The sequence below is a fragment of the Pelodiscus sinensis genome, chromosome 14, assembly GCF_049634645.1.
Source record: "Pelodiscus sinensis isolate JC-2024 chromosome 14, ASM4963464v1, whole genome shotgun sequence".
Taxonomy (NCBI): Eukaryota; Metazoa; Chordata; order Testudines; family Trionychidae; genus Pelodiscus; species Pelodiscus sinensis.
In genome coordinates, this window is record NC_134724.1 from 17,343,560 (window position 1) to 17,365,635 (window position 22,076).

The 22,076-nt window shown below is 48.0% G+C and overlaps 1 protein-coding gene across 6 annotated transcripts in view; it reads left to right on the forward strand.

The window, feature by feature from the left end:
- The first annotated feature begins 1,184 nt into the window (after positions 1 to 1,184).
- The window catches only part of ARNT2 (aryl hydrocarbon receptor nuclear translocator 2), a 174,826-nt gene continuing 153,934 nt past the window's right edge, over positions 1,185 to 22,076 (forward strand). For 2 of the 6 annotated variants that reach the window (XM_075897104.1, XM_075897105.1), the window contains exon 1: positions 1,186 to 1,490. In XM_075897104.1, the coding sequence (XP_075753219.1) occupies positions 1,460 to 1,490 (31 nt within the window). In that variant the 5' untranslated portion in view covers positions 1,186 to 1,459. Of the gene's footprint in view, positions 1,491 to 22,076 lie in introns of all 6 variants that reach the window. The other 4 variants (XM_075897107.1, XM_075897109.1, XM_075897103.1 and 1 more) reach the window with 3 other exon arrangements.

Genomic DNA, 22,076 nt, shown 5'->3' on the forward strand with positions numbered 1-22,076 from the left:
GTCGACTATCCGATAAGCAAATGCTATCCAGATAGCAAATGCTTATCAGATAGTTAACATGCTAAATTAGTCCCCATCATATTGTATGTATAGTTGGGATTATTTTCTCCAATGTGCATTACTTTACATTTATCAACATTACATTTCATTTGCCATTTAGTTGCCCAGTCACTTAGTTTGGTGAGATCTTTTGGAAGCTCTTCCCAGTCTGCTTTGGTCAGAATCTACATTGGATGACCCCTGATTCTTGTGCTATGAGAGTCAATAATGCTTCCTTATTTTCTCTATACCATTCATGATTTTATAGGCTTTTATCAGACCTCCCTCCCCCCAGTCATTTCTTTTCCAATCTGATCATTCCTTGTCTTTTTAATCTCCACTTATATGGAAGCTGTTCCTACACCTGATCGTTTTTGGCACCCTTGGCTATTCCTTTTCCTGTATCTTTTTGCTGAGCTCCTGGGCATGGTGGGTGGAGCAGCTCCATCCTCCCAGAATTGATGGGGACTTGGGCAGAAGGAGTGGGGCTGCCCTGAGTGCTCTGTACTGTGCATGCCTCCCCCCATATTCCCAGGCAGCCCTCAGATCTGAGAGCATACTTTGGTGGCAATCTAAAAGACCCCCCAATAGCAGTGGCCAGGTGCCCTAGGCCCTTTTGAATAGCTGGGTCCCAGGGCAGTTGCCTTTGACACCCCACCTGTTGGTGGGCCTGCTTTTTGGGGGCAAGTACCATAGCGTTAGGTAAGTGTTTGTGATTATTTCTCTTGTAATGGTTCTGAACAGTTAGCTTTTATTAATGAATGTATTTCTTTAGCCTGCTGCGGCACATCGCGCAGATACTTTCAATGAGTGCGCTACACTCACTGATTTCTCTGCTCCCAAACCTGAAACCGCAGGGAGCGGCAGAGAGATGCGTCCTCCCATCCTTTTTCGTGCACGGGGAGAAAGACAAGGCTCCTTGCACAACAACCTGCTGCTTTTCTCAGGGATGGGCCCCACCGCTGCTGCGGGGAACCAGCCCGTTCCCCCCCAGACTCCGCCAGCGCGCTGTGCGCACACCTGTAGCGCCGGGCGCGCCTGCAGAATTTGAATGAGCGAGTCCCAGAGGCCAGGCAGAGGGCAGCGGCTTCCCAGTCCCAGCGCACATGTGCGGGCGCCCGGCACATGCTCGCTAGAGCCGCCGGGGGCTGTGGAGCATGAGCAGAAGTGAGGCGGGCGCATCAGACATCTTGGGCCGCTCTGCGCAGGGACCCTGAGCGCCAAGGCAAGGAGGCCCCCTCCCCCCTCACCCGGGTGCTGCTGCTGCTGCGCACACGGCCCTTTGTGTGGCTGCCTGACTCGGGCTTGCTCCTCCTCCCCCCCCCCCGTTGTCCCGGGCTGCGCAGAGCATCGCCCCCCCCATCTCCGTATCCCCCCTGCTCCCCCGTTTGCATTGCTCTCAGCTCCTCGCCGAGACAAGATGGCAACGCCGGCAGCGGTCAATCCTCCCGGTGAGTAGCGGCGGCGCCCCCCTGCCCTGCGTCTGCGCCCCCCTCCCCGCGAGCATCTCCTGCGCTCGCCGCGCGCTGCCCGGGCCGGCTGGTGCAGGCTGCCGGGCTGCGAGCGGGACTCGGGCTGCTGTGCAGGGGGGCAGCGGGGAGGAGAAGCAGCGCTGGCCGCTGGCTCTGAACCCTGGCGCCTCTCGTGCTACCTAATAGAGCCAGGTGGGCGGGTTCGCTTAGAGGGCAGCTGTAGAGAAGGGATCAGCGTATTGTCAGCTGGGGAGGAGGAACCAGCCCTCGGCAGGGGCGAATCCCAGGCAGTCAAGTTCAACGCCTCTCGCACGCCCCCTTCTCTCCTGGGGGCCAACCGCTCCGGACTGATCCGGTGCGCTCCTCTTGGCCCTGCTGGGCGTCTCGCCGTTCATTTAATTGGAATAACACCAGGGATACGTTTGGCCCTAAGTTTCCATAGTTTTATGTGCTTCCAATGCCACTCCCCCGGATGCAGAGAGAGATCATTTCTCCCTCTCTCGAATTGTAAAACATCTTACTGTCGGTGGAGATCTCGTTGATGTAACTGAGCATGTCTGTTTCAGGCACAGAGCCATTTTCACTCCTTTACTTTTGATCATCAAATTGCACCAAAGTGTTAACTAGACCAAAGATTCCCAACCTGTGGTCTGCAGAAGTCTGAGGCTTCCTAGGCTACCTCTAAGATTTCCAAAGGGGGCTGTGCTTCCATTCAAAAATGTTTAGGAGTTTGCAAATAAAGGTTCCTTTTTAGGGCACTGTGTATTTCTAAAGGAAATCTTATCAGTTTCCAAGTAGCCCCTTTACCCCACCCTCCCATGATTTCCAAATAGGAGTAGCCCCTTTACCTAGAGCTAACTCAGAATGCTTACCCTGACTTTCTTGGATAAATAGTGAAAATTACAGCTCTATATAAGCCATCAAATTGGGGAAAAGAGGAAAGTATGGGTTTATAAGTAGAAAATAGGTCGGAGTAATAAAACATTCACTCATTTTGTGAGATGCAGTGTAAGAGCAATACTTTGTTGTTAAACAGTCTTTTCTTAGCCATTCTGTAACTAAGCCTACCAGAATTTCTACTGTTAACACTATGTATATGTTTATGCAAGGGAGGGATAATTAAGGATGGGATGGGTGTATAACTGAGCTGTAAATCTTTTGCTTGGAGTCAAAATACTGAAGTAAGATATTTTGGCCAATGTGGGTGGGGGTTGTGTGAGCTTCCCCCCTTTTTTTTCTTTGCAAGTGCAGCAATACATTTCTTAAACATTTTTATCAATAGAAGCAACCGGTGCACATCTTTTGTGTTGGATTTTGGAGGGGCTTATTCTTTGGAGCATTACTGTAGATGCCATCAAATGAAAATTCTATAAAATATGAATGAATATATTCTGCGAGCATATGATACAGTGCCTGATATTGTTTAAATGAATACATCCTGTAGTATAGTTAAATCCTGGTTGACAGCAATAAGAGTTCTGCTTGAATAAGGATGGCAGAATTTGGCCCATATTCTTGGGGAGTGAATGCTGCTCTTCTTGTTCATGTATTTTCAGGCTGAAATTAGTGGAATTATTCGAGCAATCAATTTGTCTTAGTGAGGCTACGTCTACATTGCCAGTTTTTGCAGCAGAAAATTTGCTAATGAGGGACTAATTTGCTTGAGTTGCAAGATCATTTGCATATTTTCTGCAGATCCGTGTTTGTGCTAGGGGTTTTTGTGGAAAAACAAGCAGGCTACGTCTACGCTACAAAGTTTTTGTGCAAAAACCCGGGGAGCATCCACACCTCGAGAGTTTTTGCTCAAGGAAATTGACAGCAAAACTGCAGAACAGAAGGCTTTTTGCAGTGTACGTATACCTCCTTCTCTGAGGCATAACTCCTTTTTGCGCAGCAGCTCTTGTGCAAAAAGGCATGAGTGAACGCTCTTCAGGGTTTCCTGTGCCAAAAGAGCCAATCCGAAAAAGCACAGATGCTCTCATGGCCATTCTGTGAATGGCCATCAGCTTTCTTGCACAAGAACATCCATACAGTGTGGTTGTATCGCAAAAGCGATGCACTTTGAGGTGTGGACATGCTTTTGCACGAGAAGTTTTTGCACAAGAACTCTTTTGCAAAAGACTTCTTGTGCAAAAACCCTGCAGTGTAGACATAGCCACACTGGACATTTCCTTTTTTGTGCAAAAACCCTAGTAAAAAAATGGAGCGGCAGAAAATATGCAGATTAGAATATTTTCTGCTGCAAAAACTCATAGTGTAGATGTAGCCCCACACTGCTTGTTTTTGCGCAAAAACCCCTAGCGCAAAATGGCTCTGCAGAAAATATGCAAATGAGATCACGATTCAGTCCCTCATTAGCATATTTTCTGCCGCAAAAACTGGCTGTGTAGACATAGCCTGAGTGTTTGGCTTCAGTGTGTTAGTAGAGTGAGCTCAGCCCTTTGGCCCTCAAGATTGAATTTTTATTTTCAAAGTTCTAAATATTCAATGTAAATCAATATTTGATTACAGGTTAGTAAGTGAATATTATTTAACTCCCACCCTACAATATCGTATGCTTTAAAGGTGAAATTCTCATCACCCAGAGTACATGAGTTTGGGTGCATGTGAAATGCAGTACAATGAGCAGTTTAAATTCACCCTCCCCGGTTAAGGGAACAAGATTGCATTCTTCCTCCTAGCCACGATATTGGCTAGGGGCCACAACTTCTCAGTGTCACTTGGGCTGTTTCCTGGGGCTACTGGATCTTTTGCTCCACCCCTTTCTATACCCTCTATGGTGACCTGTACATGATTGTTGCATAGGTTCCTGTGGCATATAGGAGATGTAGAGTCAGGCCTGAGAGTAGGGATGTTAAATTTAGTTTAATCAACTAGTTGATGTAATTTCCATTGGCTAGTTGATAAGCGGGGAAACCTCAGCAGGGTTAGCTCCCAGCCCCAGGAGCTAACCCTGCTGCAGCTCTGCCTTTTAAATATATTAAGAGCTGGCAATGATGGGGACCTGGTGCTAGCAGGAGTAGCTGATTACCAGCTTGTGCTGGTCAGTTTCAGCAGCTGCTGAATCGGGGTGCGTGGGGCAGAGCAGCTGGGGTGCTGCCAGGTTGGTCCCGTAGCACTGCCCCTTGGCGCTGCGGGACCAACCCAGCAGCACCCCAACTGCTCTGTCCTAGGCGTCCCCGATTCAGCTGCTGGTCAGTTTCAGCAGCGGCTGAATCGGGGAAGCCGGGCGCAGAGCAGCTCCGATTGTCCGGCTGCACGGAGCACTTCCGGGTTCCCGATGGTGCCGGACCAATGAAGTTTTACTGTAATCACTTATTTCCAGAAGCTCAGATTTTTAAGTAAAACATCAAATTGTGTAAGTTGGCAACACAGAAGTACTTGGCAAACTGGTGGGTATAAATCTGTAGAGATCTGCATCTGTGTCTGAAAAATGAGCTGTAGATTAAGGATGTTAAGGACTAGTTGAATATCAGATAAGCAAATGCTTATCGGATAGTTGAGTCGATTAGTCAGTTCCCCCTCCCCCTTTATTAGATAGCAAAGGTGGGGTGGGGAGAAGAGAGGGTACTTCAAAGCAGCAGGGGACTTCCCGCTGGCCGTAGACTGCATGTGGAATTCGGCGTTCCTCCTTGGAAATGTACAAGTGCCTATCGACTAGCTGAGTAGTCGATGGAAATTCCATTGACTACTCGACTAGTAAATTACTCATTACTTAACATACTTAGTGTAGATATCTGCATTGACATCTGCAAATAACTCCAGTTTTGCAGGGTTCTATACATCTACCTTGCACTAGACTGCTATACGCTCAGTGTGTCTACATGGCAATGTAAGTCTGGGGTTACTGGGAGTCAAATCAGCTGACCCATGGCAGGGAATCCTAGACTTGAGCATCCACACTGCATTTTAACTCTAAATTAAGAGTTTTTTGATCTATGCTTGAACTAGTTCTCTGATGTTTATCTATACTGCAGTGCACAGATCTGAGTCTAAGTAAATGTATTTCAAAATGCCTCAGGCAGTCCCGTCCCTCATGCACCTAGAATGTGGAGCAGTGTGGGAAAACTGTACTGTCCACCTTCTTTCCTACCTGTGGCAGTGCCATTGATGGGATTCAGGTGCCATAAGCAGGAATACATAAACTGCATAATTAGCTTTTTTGGTGACTCTCTCCTTCAGAATAAGCCTTCTTAAACTATAGTCATTCTAAACAACCATCTAATGTGGGAATTGGGGTCTATGGATCACAGCAGCAGGAAAATATTTGTGTGCTCCTGTTCTGGAGAAATTAGGATGTTAGGCTTCAGGGCTGTCAAACTATTACAATGAAACTTTGTATTTCTTAATATTTAATACAGGATGTTCAGTGAAGGTGTTTGGTTTTATTTATTTATTTATTTTTGGTCTATTTGTTTTGCAGTTTGACATTAAAATGAAGGTATCAGAGAAAAAATTCACACATACACTCCAGCCTCTGGCTGCAAAGCAAGGAAGCATATACAGGCAGTCCCCGGGTTACGTACAAGATAGGGACTGTAGGTTTGTTCTTAAGTTGAATCTGTATGTAAGTCGGAACTGGCGTCCAGATTCAGACACTGCTGAAACTGACCGCCAGTTCTGACTTACATACAGAATCAACTTAAGAACCCCAGGCGTCCCCAAGTCAGCTGCTGCTGAAACTGATCAGCAGCTGATTCCAGGAAGCCCGGGGCAGAGCAACTCTGCCTGGGGCTTCCTGTAGTCAGCGCTGGTCAGTTTCAGCAGAAGCTGACTTGGGGACGCCTGGGGCAGAGCAGCTGGGGTGCTACTGGACCAACCCAGCAGCACCCCATCTGCTCTGCCCCAGACGTCCTGATTCAGCCGCTGCTGAAACTGACCAGCAGCGGCTGAATCAGGACCTGGGGCAGAGCAGCTGGGGTGCTGCCGGGTTGGTCCAGTAGTGCCCACGGGCGCTGCAGGACCAATCGGCAGCACCCCAGCTGCTCTGCCCCAGAGTCCAAAACAAAAGCCTGGTCTGCTGGAGGGGGGGAGCACACTAGCTGCGCCCCCCCCCCAGCAGACCAGGGACACGGGGAGCAGAGCCGCAGCGGCAGCGGGGTGCCGCGCCTCTGAGGCTTTGCTCTGGCAAAGCCTCAGAGGCGAGGGACCCCGCCACGGCTGCGGCTTCAGTCTGGGTGCCTGTGGTCTGCTGGGGACGGTCCCCAGCAGACCACAGGCTCCCGGACTGAAGCCGCAGCCGCGGGGGGGTCCCGCGCCTCTGAGGCTTTGCCAGAGCAAAGCCTCAGAGGCGCGGGGAACCGCCGCTGCTGCCGCTTCAGTCAAAGCGGCAGCAGCGGCGGTTCCCCGCGCCTCTGAGGCTTTGCTCTGGCAAAGCCTCAGAGGCGCGGGACCCCCCCGCGGCTGCGGCTTCAGTCCGGGTGCCTGTGGTCTGCTGGGGACCGTCCCCAGCAGACCACAGGCACCGGGTCTCAAGGGGCAGCAGCAGCGGTTCCCGCGCTTCTGAGGCTTTGCTCTGGCAAAGCCTCAGAAGTGCGGGAACCCGCCCGGTGCCCCCGGTCTGCTGGAGACGGTCTCCAGCAGACCAGGGGCACCGGAGCAACTTACGAACGGGGCTTTCTCGCCCCGACTCCGGGGTGAGAAAGCTCCGTTCGTAAGTGCGGATCCGACGTAAGTCGGATCCGCGTAAGTCGGGGACTGCCTGTACTCAGGGCTTGGGTGTAGTATGCTGCAACACTCCTCCCCCCAGGATTCCTTATTGGTGCACCCCAGAAAGCAGGGATAAGTGATCCCCAGGAAGCCGCAGAGAAGTTTTGAGGCTAGGCCCCACTCACTGCCCTGATGCGCACACACAACCCAAATGCTCCTAGAGAGGGGGAGAGAGAGTGTGTGTGTGGAGGGGAAGCAGAGAGGAGTAGGGTTGAAACAGCTGCACTTCAGGGAGGAGTCTGGGCAGCTTGTTGAAGGTTATCCCTCCTCCTATTGTGCTGTCCATGTGGACTTTCAGTGCTAATTTTGTGCTGAAAGTGGATTGATCAAAGCACACTGTGGAGCTTTTAGTACAGGGCAGCTCAGTCAGTGCATGACTAAGAGCCCTGCATGGGTACAAATTTTGTATCTACATCTGCAAAAAATGAGCTGTGGATATCTGCATCCTCATATGCGGATGCAGATATCCACAGATTTGCAGGGCTCTATGATTGGCAGGCTCGTGCTGGATTGATTGACATCCCAGACTCCTGCATGCTACCTGTTTGTCTAGACAAGCCATCTAGTTTTGTTGCTGGAATTCTCAGCAAAGAGTCCAAGGACTGAAAGTCTGGTGACTAAAGTATTATGTCACCCTTATAAGTGGCTTCACCTTATCTCCATTGAAAATGAGGAAAAATGGACTTATGTTTAAAGCCCTCAACTGGGAATCTGGAGATCTGGATTTTATTCTCATCTTTTATCAGAGTTAATTTTGCCTTTAAATATTGTGGGTTCTTCGGTTTGAGGGGTGTGTGTGTGTGGTGTGGTGTGTGGTTTTTTTGTTTGTTTTGTTTTTGTTTTGTTCAACCCATTCTAGTGCATTAGGCTTCAGAAATCTTAGAGATATTATATAATACATGTTACTCTAAGCCCTGGAACTTCTTTTCTTTATTGCTACAGTGCTAACACCTTTGCTCTGACTATAGTGTAGACTAGTCAATAAACTCCCAAAATAATTTAATAATATCATTGGGAAGAAACTTGGTGCTATAATGATGGAGACTATAATCTTTAATGTATGTACGGTAAAGAAATTGTGTGCAAGATACTGTTAAAACTAGGGATGTAATAAGTGTAGTCGATTAGCTGATTAGCAAAAGCTTATAGGCTAATGCTGTAGACTACACGCATTTTCCTCCCCCCTCCCAACCAGTAAAATTTTTAGCAGGCTAGCCAGCAGCCCAGCTTAGTTCTGGCTCATGCCAGGTGCTGGACCTACCCCTGCTGTCACTCTGCATTTAGGCTATGTCTACACTACAAGGTTTTTGCACAAAACCAGCCATTTTTGCACAAAAACCGGTGGAGTGTCCACACCTCAAGTGTGTTTTTGCGCAAGAAAATCGACAGGACAGATGGCTTTTGCCGGTAGAGAGTTATTCCTCTCCCCACAAGGAATAACTCCTTTTTGAGCTACAGCTCTTGTGCAAAAAGGCAGGTGTGGATGTTCCGGAGGGGTTTTTGCGCAAGAAACCCCCATCCAAAAAAGCACAGGTGCTCTGATGGCCATTCTGTGAATGGCCATCAGAACTTTCTTACGCAAGAGTGTCCTTGCAGTGTGGACACTCTCTTGTGCAAAAGCACATCGCTTTTGCGATGCGCTTTGAGGTCTGGACACGCTTTTGTGCAAGAACTCTTCCGCAAAAGGCTTCTTGTGTAAAAACCCTGCAGTGTAGACAAAGCCTTTGTGTATTAGAAGCTGGGCAGGCACGCAGCCTGGCTCAGTTCCAGTTTGCGATGGATCCGGGAACTTAGACCCTGCACCCCTTCAGATAGGGGCTGCTGCCATCCGGTACTGCTGCCTCTTTATCAGAGGCAGCAACATAGGGCATCAAGCAACTGGTCTGCAAAAGAAGCTGTTTTTTTAACTGGCTCCCCTTGGGGACTAGTTCCTGTTTGGCACCCCATGCTGTTGCCTCTGCCCCTGGGGACTATAGAATAGTTGACTAACCAATAAGAATTCATGAGGTTACTCAACTATTCAATTAATTGATATTTAATATCCCTAGTTAAAATAAATCTTTATAATGGAGCAGGCATTAGCTAATAGCAGGCTTAGTTAAACTGAAGATTTTTTTTCTCATGTGATGTTCATAGCTTTCCTGCTACTGAATTAGTCCTTAATCCAGTCATAGTACAATGTATTATTTCAGTGCCTCTTAATTCAATTCTGTGATGCAGTTTAATTTTAAAACCATCTTCAAAGCAATAACTTGTATTAAAAGCATACATTTTGTGGTATTTTTAAATTAGAAATGAATGAATTTCAGAATGTAATTGTGGTCTCAATGTTTGAATTTGCAAATTAAAAATTATATGCTTTGTTTTAAATGATGCTGCAGGCTTTAATGTATCACTGTGCTTCTTAATAAAAAGACAGTTGCTGAAGAGATGATGTTGCTGATTTTTCTTTTCAGAAAGAAAACTATAAGTTTTGGGTAGACAAGGAAAAATAAAAGTAGTTCTATCATGTGCAAAATAAGGTTATTGATGTAGCCAGTTTCTAATAGGGATGTAAATGGATAACTGGTTAACCAGTAAGCCTCACCTTTATCCAGTAGGGGCTAGAATAGTTCCCCGCCCACACCGCAGGGGGCTGCTTCAGTGCTGCAGAGCTTCTAACAAGAAGGAGTTGCTCCAGCCATCTGGTCTGTGATGGATCTGGCCCCTTCGCTGCAAGTTATATGCTAGGGATGTTAACTAGCTGTTAATTTGCTAGCAAGCAGTCGATGAAATTTCTATCGACTACTTGACTAGTCGATAGGCACTTCAGCGTTTTGCCTTTGAAATGTACAAGATCCCCAGCAGGGGCTCTTGTGCGTTTCAAAGTTGGAACAGCACGTAGAGCCCAGGGCTAGCGGGAAGTCCCGCTGACTCCAGGGTCCACACGGGCACTTCCACTTTCAAATGCACCAGAGCCCCTGCTGGGGACTCTTGCACATTTCAAAGTTGGCATGCTGCATGGAGCCCAGGGTCAGCTGCAGAGTCCCTTGCTGACCCCAGGCTCAGTATAGTGCTGAGGCTTTGAAATGCTGGTTGGAGCCCGAGATCAGTTGGGGACTCCCCAGCTGACCCCAGGCTTCATGAGATGCTGCTGCTTTTAAGTACCTCCCTTTTCTTCCCCTCCCTTTCTGCCCCTATCTGAGGGTGTGTCTACACTACAGAGTTTTGTCAGAAAAAATGGCCGTTTTTCAAACAAAACTGAGTTATGTGCACTCTGCAGTCTTGTTCTTCTGAAAGTAAATTTGGTAAACCTCTTTGGTAAACATTGGTAAACATTGGTAAACCTCTTTCTATGAGAGAGAAGCCTTTTTCTGAAAGAGCTCTTTCAAAAAAAGGTGTGTGTGGATGGGGAAGAGGGAGTTCTTTTGAAAGAAGAGGAAAGAGGAAAGAGCACAGGTGCCCTGGTGGCCGCTTCGTCCATAGTAATTACTGCTTACATGTGAGAGAGCATCCACGCTGAATGGACACTATCTTTAAAAAAAGCAGATTTTTTTTTCAATGCACTTTTATGTGTGGATGCTCTCTTTTGGAAGATCTCTTCTGAAAAAAGCTACTTCCGAAAAAAGCCTGCAGTCCTGGCGTAGCCTGATAGAGGCAGCAGTGGGGGCGGGAGGAGGGAGCGACTAGTCAACTATCCGATAAGCATTTGCTTATCGGATAGTTGACTAGTCCTTTACATTCTTATTACACGCTGACTTCCCAGGGACAGGGTGAGCTTTCCAGGGAAGCTTTGCTGCAGGCTCTGCAGAATAAAACTTATTTAAACTTTATACTGCAGAGCCTGTTAACTGCTAGGATGTTTAGTGGTTATTGGTTACATTGTTCAAATGCCTTTTTACATCTGTGCTTTCTAGGCTGACAGATACAGTATAGCATTTTTTGTCATTATGAGGATGAATTCAACTCTGGCTTCAGTGATTTGTAAGGATAATGGGGTGGGATACAGGGTAACTTTAGATTTTAAACTTCAGGGCTGTGTCTACACTGGCATGAATTTCCGGAAATGCTTAAAACGGAATACTATTCCGTTTTCAGTTTTTCCGGAAGAGGAGCATCTACATTGGCAGGCTGCTTTTCCGGAAAAGCCCTTTTTCCGGAAAAGCGGCTGTGGCCAATGTAGACGCGCTTTTCCGGAAAAGAGCCCCGATCGCCATTTTCGCGATCGGGGCTTTTTTCCGGAAAAGGCTACTGGGCTGTCTACACTGGCCCTTTTCCGGAACAGTGTTCCGGAATAAGGACTTATGCCCGAGCGGGAGCAGAATAGTTTTTCCGGAATAGTGGCTGATTTTGTACAGTAGAGCGTCGTTGCTTTTCCGGAAATTCAAGGGCCAGTGTAGACAGCTCGCAGCTTATTCCGGAAAAGCGGCTGATTTTCTGGAATAAGTGGCCCAGTGTAGACACAGCCCAGGGGATAGCCGAGTTAGTCTGCACAGGATAAACTTAAACAACAACAAATGGTCTGGTAGCACTTTATAGACTAACAAAACATGTAGATGATATCATGAGCTTTTGTGTGCTGTGCCCATGAAAGCTCATGATACCATCTATATGTTTTGTTAGTCTATAAAGTGCTACCAGACCATTTGTTTAAGTTTAGATTTTAAATAATTACAAAGGGCAGAGCAAAGGTGTTAACACTAACTTATGAAAATTAGCATGCTAATAAAAAAACCATGCTAGTAAGGTGAGAGAAGATGATCTTGTGTGTTAAGTCATTGCACTGGGGTGTAGGTGATTTGGATTCAATTCCTCGTTCTCTTGAAGATTTCTTGTGTGACCTTGGTAGAGTCAGTTAATCTTTCTTTGCCTCTGTAAAATGACTCCCTTTCTCCCCCTCTTCATTTGCTTTTTTATTTTTTTTTATTTTGTTTGTATGCTATCTGACACAGGTCCTGTATCTCACTATATGATGTGTTTTCCTTTTCTACAGTGCAGTGTTGCTAACACAGTTTGGAATTGTTTTCTTTTTTCCCTTAATAATAAATGTAAATGCAACAAATTATATCAAAAAAGCTAGCACAGTAGCAGTCCATAACAAATGAATGTCTACATCTAAATATCAACAGGGCCTTGTGAGATCAGATCCTCTGTGCAAATTGGGGTAAATTACACCAGAAGAGGATCTGCCTAGTAGAATATCGTTAGGAAGGGGTTTCCTAGCTGTGTGGATTACTGAAGGCAGCGAGTATTCACATTAAAAGATAATCTCATTGTATCTATAAGCTTCTTTTTTTTTTTTTTTTTTTTTAATCCAAGAGATACCAGGATTTCTTTGGAAAAGCAGGCCTTCACAATGCACACAAAGGACAATTCTTTGCATTGTAAGTAGATCTAGGTGCAGTATTGCTGAAATGTTTTCATGTTCTGAAGAACAGGAAGGCCTCTTTTTATCAGCCTACTTCTCTGCATTCCCATCTTCCTTCTTTTTTGTTCCCCTCGCCGTTTTGCTCAGATCAGTCTCCTCATTTCACTTTCCTTCTCACAGCTCAAATTTCTTTCCATGTTGTATAGCCACTTTAACTGCCAGAGTTAATGCTGGGGCTGTGCTCAGTGGTGTTCTTGCTTCCCAGTGACTATTATTTAAACAAATGCTGCACTGTTGCTTCCCTCAAGTTCTAAAACAGCATTTAAGTCCCATCTTTATTCAATAGAGCTAGCAGCCTTCCCTAAGGGATGGTGAGGCTTTCTCATTCTAACCCGCCCGCTTTTCATGGAAAGCACTGTTTAAAGTGGTCCTCTGTGCTGCGGGAGAGGGGGTGGGTGGGAGGCTTTTCACACTGCCCCCGCCTTCAGCAAAATCTCTCCGCTCCCATTGGCCGGTTTCTGGCCAGTTAGAACTGAAAGATTTTGCTGGGGGTGGAGACAGCGAAGCCTCCTCTCTCCCGCACCCCTTTCTATAGTGCTGAGAACCACGGGGAGCAGCTAATCACTTTGAATGGCAGGGGGCAGGCAGGCTGGATTAAAAGGCTGGGAGGTCTGGATCCAGCCTGTGGGCCATATCTTGCCAGCTCTTATATTATGGCAATGTAAGATAAAAAGGAATAGTAACTGGGTCTAATATCATTGACTGTGTTATCCAATGTAGTGCCCCTTCCACCCGAAAAAGAGGCAGTAGTCTTGGCTTACCAAGCAAGTGCTGGTGGGTTTTTTTTTCTCCCTCCCCAATCCCCTGACATGGGTCATACCTTTGTCAGGCTGTGGAGGTCACTATGTAGTCCATTGATTAGCTGCTGTTTGTAACAGTAGCTACTGGAAAGGGGTTACTCATAAAAGTAGCTATAAAATTGACATTTGGCTACTGCTGGTAACTGTTCCCTTTGTGTCCTCTGAGACACATTTGTTTTGTTTATTGACAAAAACATTTTTTTTCTTTCAGCACTTTAGAGCCAGTGCAGCTGTGGAAACAAGAGCTAGATTTTTTTTGTTGTTGTTTCATGCATGATCAACAGAATTGCTAGCTCAGGACCATTGTTATTGGTGGTAATGTGAGAACACTGCTTAATTGTCAGAAAGCAGGTTGACCTTAAAGGGCTGTCAGCTAGAAAAGCCTTGTTTTGAAATGGAAAATGTCTAAATTCCTAAACACTAAGCAGCAACGCAAGTAACAGTAACCACAGAAGTCAGTGGATGCTGACCTGTATGACTGATGAATTCATTTTCAGACTTCAGAGTCCTCCTAGGAGTCAGTAAACATGAACACCAACATGTTGTTTTACAGAATTCACTTTTAATGTAGTGCTTGAAATTCCTTGACCATCTGTGTCACCTTGAAAGTGTTCTGTGGCAGCTACTGAGATGGACAATACGAAGCTAGATTCTGTAACCCAAACTTATACTGACTTTCATGGGACTTTTGGTTGCTGTGAGAATATAGTACTGGGGGGAGGGCATGTGCTCCAGATTAGCACTGTCCAGCTAATGTACCCAATTGTTTCAATACTCTAATTCTCTATACTAAAGAGCTGTGTGTTGTGCAGTGTTCACCAATAGGTAATATATTATCTCTGTACAGGGGATACCTGTTCAGCACTTTTGGGGAACTATTAAAAATTTGAGGTGTATTCTGTTAGTATGGGAGAGTTTCGGGGTGTAACACATTAGCCAATTGTGCTGTGTCCCACTCTAATGGCTGATTGACATAGAGTATAGTAACCTATTACTACTACCAGCTGTTGAGTTTCTTCTTGAGATTAACCTGTAGTGGTCCGTGCTTTTAATGGTAGGTCTTGGGTAGGGCTGTAAAATCCCATTTAATTAGTTAACCAATTAATTGGGGGTGGGCAAGGACTGCTTCAGCCAGGCTGGAGTGCCCCCCACCCACAGCGGGCCCCGTGGGGCTAGAGCAGCCCACTATCTGCAGTGGGTGGGGGGGCTGGTGCAGCCCCCAGCGGTTAACTAGTTAACTGTTCACATCCTTAGTCCTGAATACAAGAGTGAGGGTATGTCTACACAGCAAAGTTATTTCTAAATAATTTTCCTAGCATTTACACAAGCCAGCCTATTTCGAAATTATTTCAAAATAGCAGAGGGCTTATTTCGAAATTGGTAAACCTCATTCTACGAGGAATAGCACCAATTTCAAAATAGAGATTTCAAAATAGGTGCTATGTAGACAGGGAATGGGGCTATTTCAAAATAGGGGGCCTCCAGCCCTTTCCGGGTGCCCTGGTGGCCACTCTGGGCACAAACAGGAAATCTCCTCTCCTCCCTCCCCCTCCCAAAGCCCTTAAAGGGGTAGAGTCTGGCCACAGTCTTTTGTGGCTAGCACCAGGCCTGCCAGCCCAGAGCCACTCTGCTGCTGCCCCTGACCCAGGCTGCAGCATGAGCCAGCAAGCCACTGGCAGCCAGCCCTCCACCGTGCCCCAGGACCAGTCTGCCAGCTCCCAGGGTCCGGAGAAGGCGGGCGCCTTCCTGGTTCAGTGTGGAGATCATGGAGCTGATGGAGGTTTGGGGGGATGCTGTCAGCGTCCATGATCTGTGCATTAGACAGAGGAATGCGGCCGTCTATGGCAGGATAGCTGCCAGCTTGGCCACCAAAGGCCATAAGCAAATCCAAGAGCAGGTTCGGATGAAAATTAAAGAGCTGCGGCAGGCGTATGCCAGGCCACGGGGGCAGTTCCCAATCAGGGGCAGAGCCAGAGAGCTTCCCCCATTTGGAGGCCCCGGTCCACATCCTGGGGGGCGGGATGGTCCGTGCCCCCCATGTGGTCATCAACCCTGGGGCAGAGGGCCCTGACCAGGGCAAGGAGGAGGAGCCGCAGGAGGCCGGAGGGAGCGTGCCGTACAGCTAGGACCCCCGAGCCGTCCCAGCGGACTTGTCGCCAGTGTCGTCTGAGGCCGGTGAGGCAACAACATGTGAGTGCCATCACTGTCCCCTTATGCAGGGGCGGAAGGGGAGGGAGACTGGGGACTGCGCGGGCTGAGCCTTGCTGACCACGGATCATTCAGCAACCTATGCACTTGCGAGTACGTGCTGTGCCACCCCTGGGCACGTGGCCCCAGCTGGCTGCCACACAGGGGCCTTGGACTGTTAGCCACACGCATGTGTGAAGAGACATGACATTCTCCTGAACCTGGGGCGGGACACTGCAGGACGTCCTCCCTCCACAAGCCCCCTCTACACAGAGGCAGGGGATATTTCCCGCCTCCGCCCCTCCTCCCCACACACACTGATGCAGCACAGGGGCATGAGTGCGGTCTTGGGGCAGCTCCCACTCCCGGGGATAGCAGGACGTCCTGAACATGGCCTGTGTGCAAGCACATCGGCTCTGATGGTGCAGAGAACTGTCGTCCTTGCTTACAGAGGGAGGCTGGACTTCACCCACTGTGTCCCCAGGGATAACTGACCACTTCTCTTCTTTCTCCACAGCTGTACCAGCTGCGAGTGCAGGGCGAACCACCCCGCCCAGGACATCCTCTTGCACCCGAGCACTCTGCAGGCTGACCCATGCACAAGAGGACTACCAGTGCAGCACCTGGGGGTACTGCGAGCCCTGCACCGCACCCTCAACCACTGGGTCCAAGAAGACCTGCAGCTCTGGTGGGAGAGCTGGCGGGAGCAGCTTGCCCAGGGCCGTGCCATCTGCGGGTACCTGCAGACCCTGATGCAGAGATTGCTGCCTCCTGCCGCTCCAGCCCCTGCTGTCTCCCCAGCTACCTCTCCTCCTCCCACTCCTTCTCCCCCCTCCTGCTTCTCCCTTCACACCCTCCACGCCCTCCCTCCCCCCGCCGGGGATGCCAAAGCCCCCGCACCCATGGTGCTGGGAGACAGTTGGGCTGGCGAGACTCCCAACCCTGAGCCCCAAGCTTCTCCTCCCTCTTCCAGCTCCCTCCTCCCAGGTTTCCCCCTCCTCTCACCTCCTCTCTCCTGCTGCCTTTCCCCTGTCTCACCTGAGTTTCATTCCCCCCCCCACCCCGGTTTTGTTCAATAAAGAGACTTTGTTTTCATGAACACGTCTTTTATTTTACATCAGGAAGGGGGGTTAGGGAGGGGTAAGTGGAAGGACGTGAGGGAGGAAGGAGGCACAAGCCCCATGGGGCAGACCAGGGAGACTGTTACTGCTCCTCCAGGTGGAAGCTCTCCCGCAGGGCTTCCCGGATACGGACAGCCCCCCATGGATCTCCCGAATGGCAGCCATGCCGGGCTGCATGTACAAGCCGGTCAAGTGGTTGGCCTCTGCCATCCAGCCTGGCAGGAAAACCTTCCCATTCCACTCACACAAATTGTGCAGCACACAGCATGCTGCCATCACGAGCGGAATATTCCACTCTGAGAGGTCCAGGCGGGTGAGGCGGCATCTAAAACGGGCCTTCAGCCGGCCGAAGGCCTCCTTCACTACGATGCAGGCCCTCCTCAGCCTGGCATTAAATGCCTGTTGAGTTGAGGTGTCCCGTGTAGGGCTTCATGAACCAGGGTTGTAGGGGATAAGCCGCATCCCCCACCAGGCAGACAGGCATGTCCACATCTCCGACCCTGATGTGGTTGGGGGAAAAAGTCCCGGTGTGCAGCCTCTGGCACATGGAGAAGTTGCGGTAGATCCACGCATCGTGCTCTGCTGGACCAGCCCACATTGATGTCCACAAAGTGGCCCCGGTGGTCAGACATAGCCTGCAGGATGACAGAAAAATACCCCTTCCAGTTGATGTACAGGGAGTCCTGGTGGTCCAGGGCACAGATGGGGATGTGTGTCCCATCTATAGCCCCCTCCCCCCGCAGTTGGGGAAGCCTAGGGTGCTAAACCCCTCAATGACCGTGTCGACATTGGTGAGGTGGATGACTGTGGAGTGGCACTGTGTTGATGGCCTTGACCACCTGCAGAGGGACACACAAAATCGAGAGTCACTGGGGTGCCAAGGGGGCTGAGAGTGCCCTGTTCCCCAGGAGCAACCCCCCTGGCAATCCTGGCCACCGCAGGTAGTCCTTAGTGTGGGTGGGACAGAACAAACAGACCCGGAGCGGGGACTTTCATCACCTCCCCTCTCCCTTTTCCCTAGGGCAGCCCATTCCCTCCTTGCACCTCCGCCCCCCGGCACAGTGGCCAGAGATTGCCATACCTGCATGAGCACTGCTCCGAAGGTGGATCTCCCCATGCCGAACTGGTTCACCACAGATCGGTAGCTATCCAGCATGGAGCGCTTCCATAGAGTGATGGCCACATGCTTCTGGAGGGGAATGGCAGGCCTTGTGTGTGTCCCGTCCCCATAGAGCAGGAGCGAGCCACTCACAGACCTCCAGGAAGGTGTCCTCCTTCATCCTGAAGTTCTGGATCTATTGTTGGTGTCCAGGACGATGTGGTCCCACCAGTCAGTGCTGGTGTCCAGATGCGAGTTGTGGCGAGGCACGCTGGTGTCCAGGAGCTGCCGCTGCTCCTCCACATACCCCAGGAGGGTCTGGAAGAAGGCCTGGGGGTTAGGTTGCTGCAGATCCTGCGAGGCAGCCTGCAGAAAGTGCTGCTAGGCTTGCAGCAACAAGTCCAAGAGAAGCACCAGAGTGCCCAGAGGCAGTTCCGTTTCCATGCTGCAGAGTAGTGTGGTGTCCTGAATGAAGGCAACCAGAGCACGCGGAGGAAAAAAATGCTTTGCTGTCCCTCAGTGAGGTAGGCAAGCAAGCAGGGAAACCTGAGAACTGGCTGTCCAGGAGGATCCCTTTAAGCACGGACCTCAGATACTTTGTGTGGCTGCTGCCTGAAGCTAACTCCTGACCTGATGCCCTGCCAGAACCGGTTCTGGCCGGCCTTAAATGTGATTCAGCGTCCAATCCGTGTGGACACGCTATTTTGAAATAGCAAAATGTTATTTTGAAATGAATTTTGTGTCTAGATGTGTTATTTAGAAATAACTATTTTGAAATCAGATATTTTGAAATAACGCTGTAGTGTAGACAGACCCTCACTGACTAAATATGGGCAGAGTTAAAGGTGCTTGGTTAAAACAATGGGTGCAACCCTTCTATAGACCTTCAGCACCTTTGGTTTTTTTCCTCCCAAAACTGCTCATGTGGTGATGCTGAGAATAGCAAGAGAGAAAAATGAATATAAAATGTAAATACATGAAAGCTCTGAGTGATGTATCCGTTTGCTTTTAATAACAAGAACCAATTAAGTTCCTCTGGTTGTATCATTTCAGCTCCAATTTATAACAGTAAGCTGAAAAACAAGTAAACACAGGATTTTGTTTTGTTGTCATGTTACTTGCAGTGCTGCACCTTGACATTATTAAAATCCTGGTCATTCAAATGTAATGAGATGAACCAAGCTGAATTTTTAGTTTTCATTCCTTGAGTCTGCCTTTATTTCAGGTTCCAGTAGGGGGTCAATAAATATAGTTCTCTCCTCTAAGTATTACACCATTGGCATCCAAAAAATGTAAATGTTTTTTGAAATTGCCACAGTTTTTGTGATGACAGAGAAAACATATTGTAATTTGGAAAGATTCAAAGGATGTCCTTGGATATGAGTTTCCCAGACATTGTTTTCATGCCTTAGAGAGTTATGACACAATTCCACCAAGACTCGGTAGGGTGAATTCTCCCAGAGATAAATTCTAATTATAGTTAGCATTTGAACATGTTTGTAACAAGTATTAATAATTTGAGAGGAGAGGGAAATACTAAAAGAGTTGTTACTGAGAAGATTCACAGTTGTTTCAAGGAACATAAACTATAATGTAGTGCTAGATTACTTCACTTTTTTCTTGTATGTCACTCTGCATTATATAGCAGTCCTGAACAGGTCAAGCTCTGGTCTGTACCACAGCAGAAAATTAAGATGAGGTACAGAAAATGGAAAGAAGTGCTATACCTGATATTAGCATATTGCCTTCTCCAAAGCCGCTGCATTGATAGAGTTTAGCCCAGTGGGGCCCTGTTTTAGTTGGGGAGTTTCGGTATGACAGAAATACAAATAATAGGCTACACTAGAGCGCTTACTGTGGTATAGCTGCACTAGTGCAACTGCACTACTATAAGCTCTCTTTTGTAGCCCCCTGTAAACCAATGGGAAAAGGCTCTCCTGTTGACTTAACTGCCACTGCTCATTGTAGGTGAATTAGTTATGTCAGGAGCTCTCCCACTGACAGAGCACTGTCTACACCTGTGTTTAAGCGACAAAAGTTATACTGACATAGGAGTGTTGTCTTATTCACACTAGGGATGTAATAGTGTAGTCCAGGGGTTCTCAAACTTTGTGTTACCGTGACCCCTCCTAAGTTGCTCATGACACCCCCCCTCGGGGGGGGGGCTGGGACCCACAGTTTGAGAAACAATGGTGTAGTCGATTAACCGATAAGCAAAAGCTTATAGGTTAATGCTATAGACTTACACACATTCTCCTCCTCCCCCTTGCCAGTAAATTTTTTAGCTGTGGCTGTGGCTCTGCATTTAAAGTGTATTAGGAGCCAGGTGGGCAGGCAGCCCAGTTCAGTTCCGACTTGGGCCGGATCCGGAAGCTCAGACCTCTTCCTCCTGGGCAGGGGCTGCCCGGGCACTATAGAACAGTCGACTAACCGATAAGATTTCCTGAGGTTAATAGACTATATAATTAACCAATATTTAACATCCCTAAGTCACACCGAGTGACACAAGTTGTATCGACATAAGTGGTAATGTAGACATACCTTAGAGAAGTTTCAAAGCTGAGGGTATGGTAGTTGCAACGCTGTTCACGGAGTGCTGTAGGGAAACTGCTGTTGTGTGTGTCCATGCTGTACTCCTTGTGATGGTGGTGCATGTCCACATTAGCAGCTTTTGCAATGGCACAGAGTGCAGTGCATTGTGGTAGCCATCCCATTGTGCAATTGGCTGCAGTGTGCTTTGGGGAGGGTTTGCAGTGGCAGGCATGTCTCATGATGCAGGTTTCCCAATCCCATTGCTCCAGGGAATTACTACTACAATGACAGCTGCTTTTCAATTGAAGTGTGGGGAAGCTGAGGGGAGGGCGTGTGTGTGTGTGTGTATGGGAGGAGGGAGACTGGCTTTGGGGGATGTCAGTATGCTGTCTTGTAAGTTTAGATGGCGGCAGGAAACAACCCATCCTGAGACAGGGAGTGGGAAACCTTGACATGACCCCTCTCTCCCACCCCCTTCCACAGCTTTTTATAGAGTTCACATTTCTAAGGGTAGAAGAGAGAACAGCAAAATAGAGACATTGGATTTCAGGAAGGCGGATTTTGGTAAGCTCAAAGAGCTGATAGGTAAGATCCCATGGGAATCGAGACTGAGGGGAAAAACAACTGAGGAGAGTTGGCAGTTTTTCAAAGGGACATTGTTAAGGGCCCAAAAGCAAGCTATTCCGATGTCGGAAAGATATAAAATATGGCAAAAGACCACCTTGGCTTAACCACGAGTTCTTGCATGATCTAAAAATAAAAAGGAGTCATATAAAAAATGGAAAGTAGGACAAATTACAAAGGATGAATATAGGCAAACAGCACAGGAATGCAGGGGCAAGATTAGAAAGGCAAAGGCACAGAATGAGCTCAAACTAGCTGCTGGAATAAAGGGAAACAAAAAGACTTTTTATAAATACATTAGAAGCAAGAGGAAGATCAAGGAGAGGGTAGGCCCACTGGTCAGTGAGGAGGGAGAAACAGTAACAGGAAACTTGGAAATGGCAGAGATGCTCAATGACTTCTTTGTTTCGGTCTTCACCGAGAAGTCAGAAGGAACGTCTAACATAGTGAATGCTAGTGAGAAGGGGCTAGTTTTAGAAGGTAAAATAAAAAAAGAACAAGTTAAAAATCACCTAGAAAAGTTAGATGCCTGCAAATCACCAGGGCCTGATGAAATGCATCCTAGAATGCTCAAGGAGCTGATAGAGGAGGTATCTGAGCCTCTGGCTATCATCTTTGGAAAATCATGGGAGACGGGAGAGATTCCAGAGGACTGGAAAAGGGCAAATATAGTGCCCATCTATAAAAAGGGAAATAAGAACAACCCAGGAAACTACAGACCAGTTAGTTTAACTTCTATGCCAGGTAAGATAATGGAGCAAGTAATTAAGGAAATCTTCTGTAAACACTTGGAAGGTGGCAAGGTGATAGGGAACAGCCAGCATGGATTTGTAAAGAACAAATCATGTCAAACCAATCTGATAGCTTTCTTTACTATGATAACGAGTCTTGTGGATAAGGGAGAAGCAGTGGATGTGGTATACCTAGACTTTAGTAAGGCGTTTGATACGGTCTCGCATGATATTCTTATCAATAAACTAGGTAAATACAACTTCGATGGGGCTACTATAAGGTGGGTGCATAACTGGCTGGATAACCGTACTCAGAAAGTAGTTATTAATGGTTCACAATCCTGCTGGAAAGGCA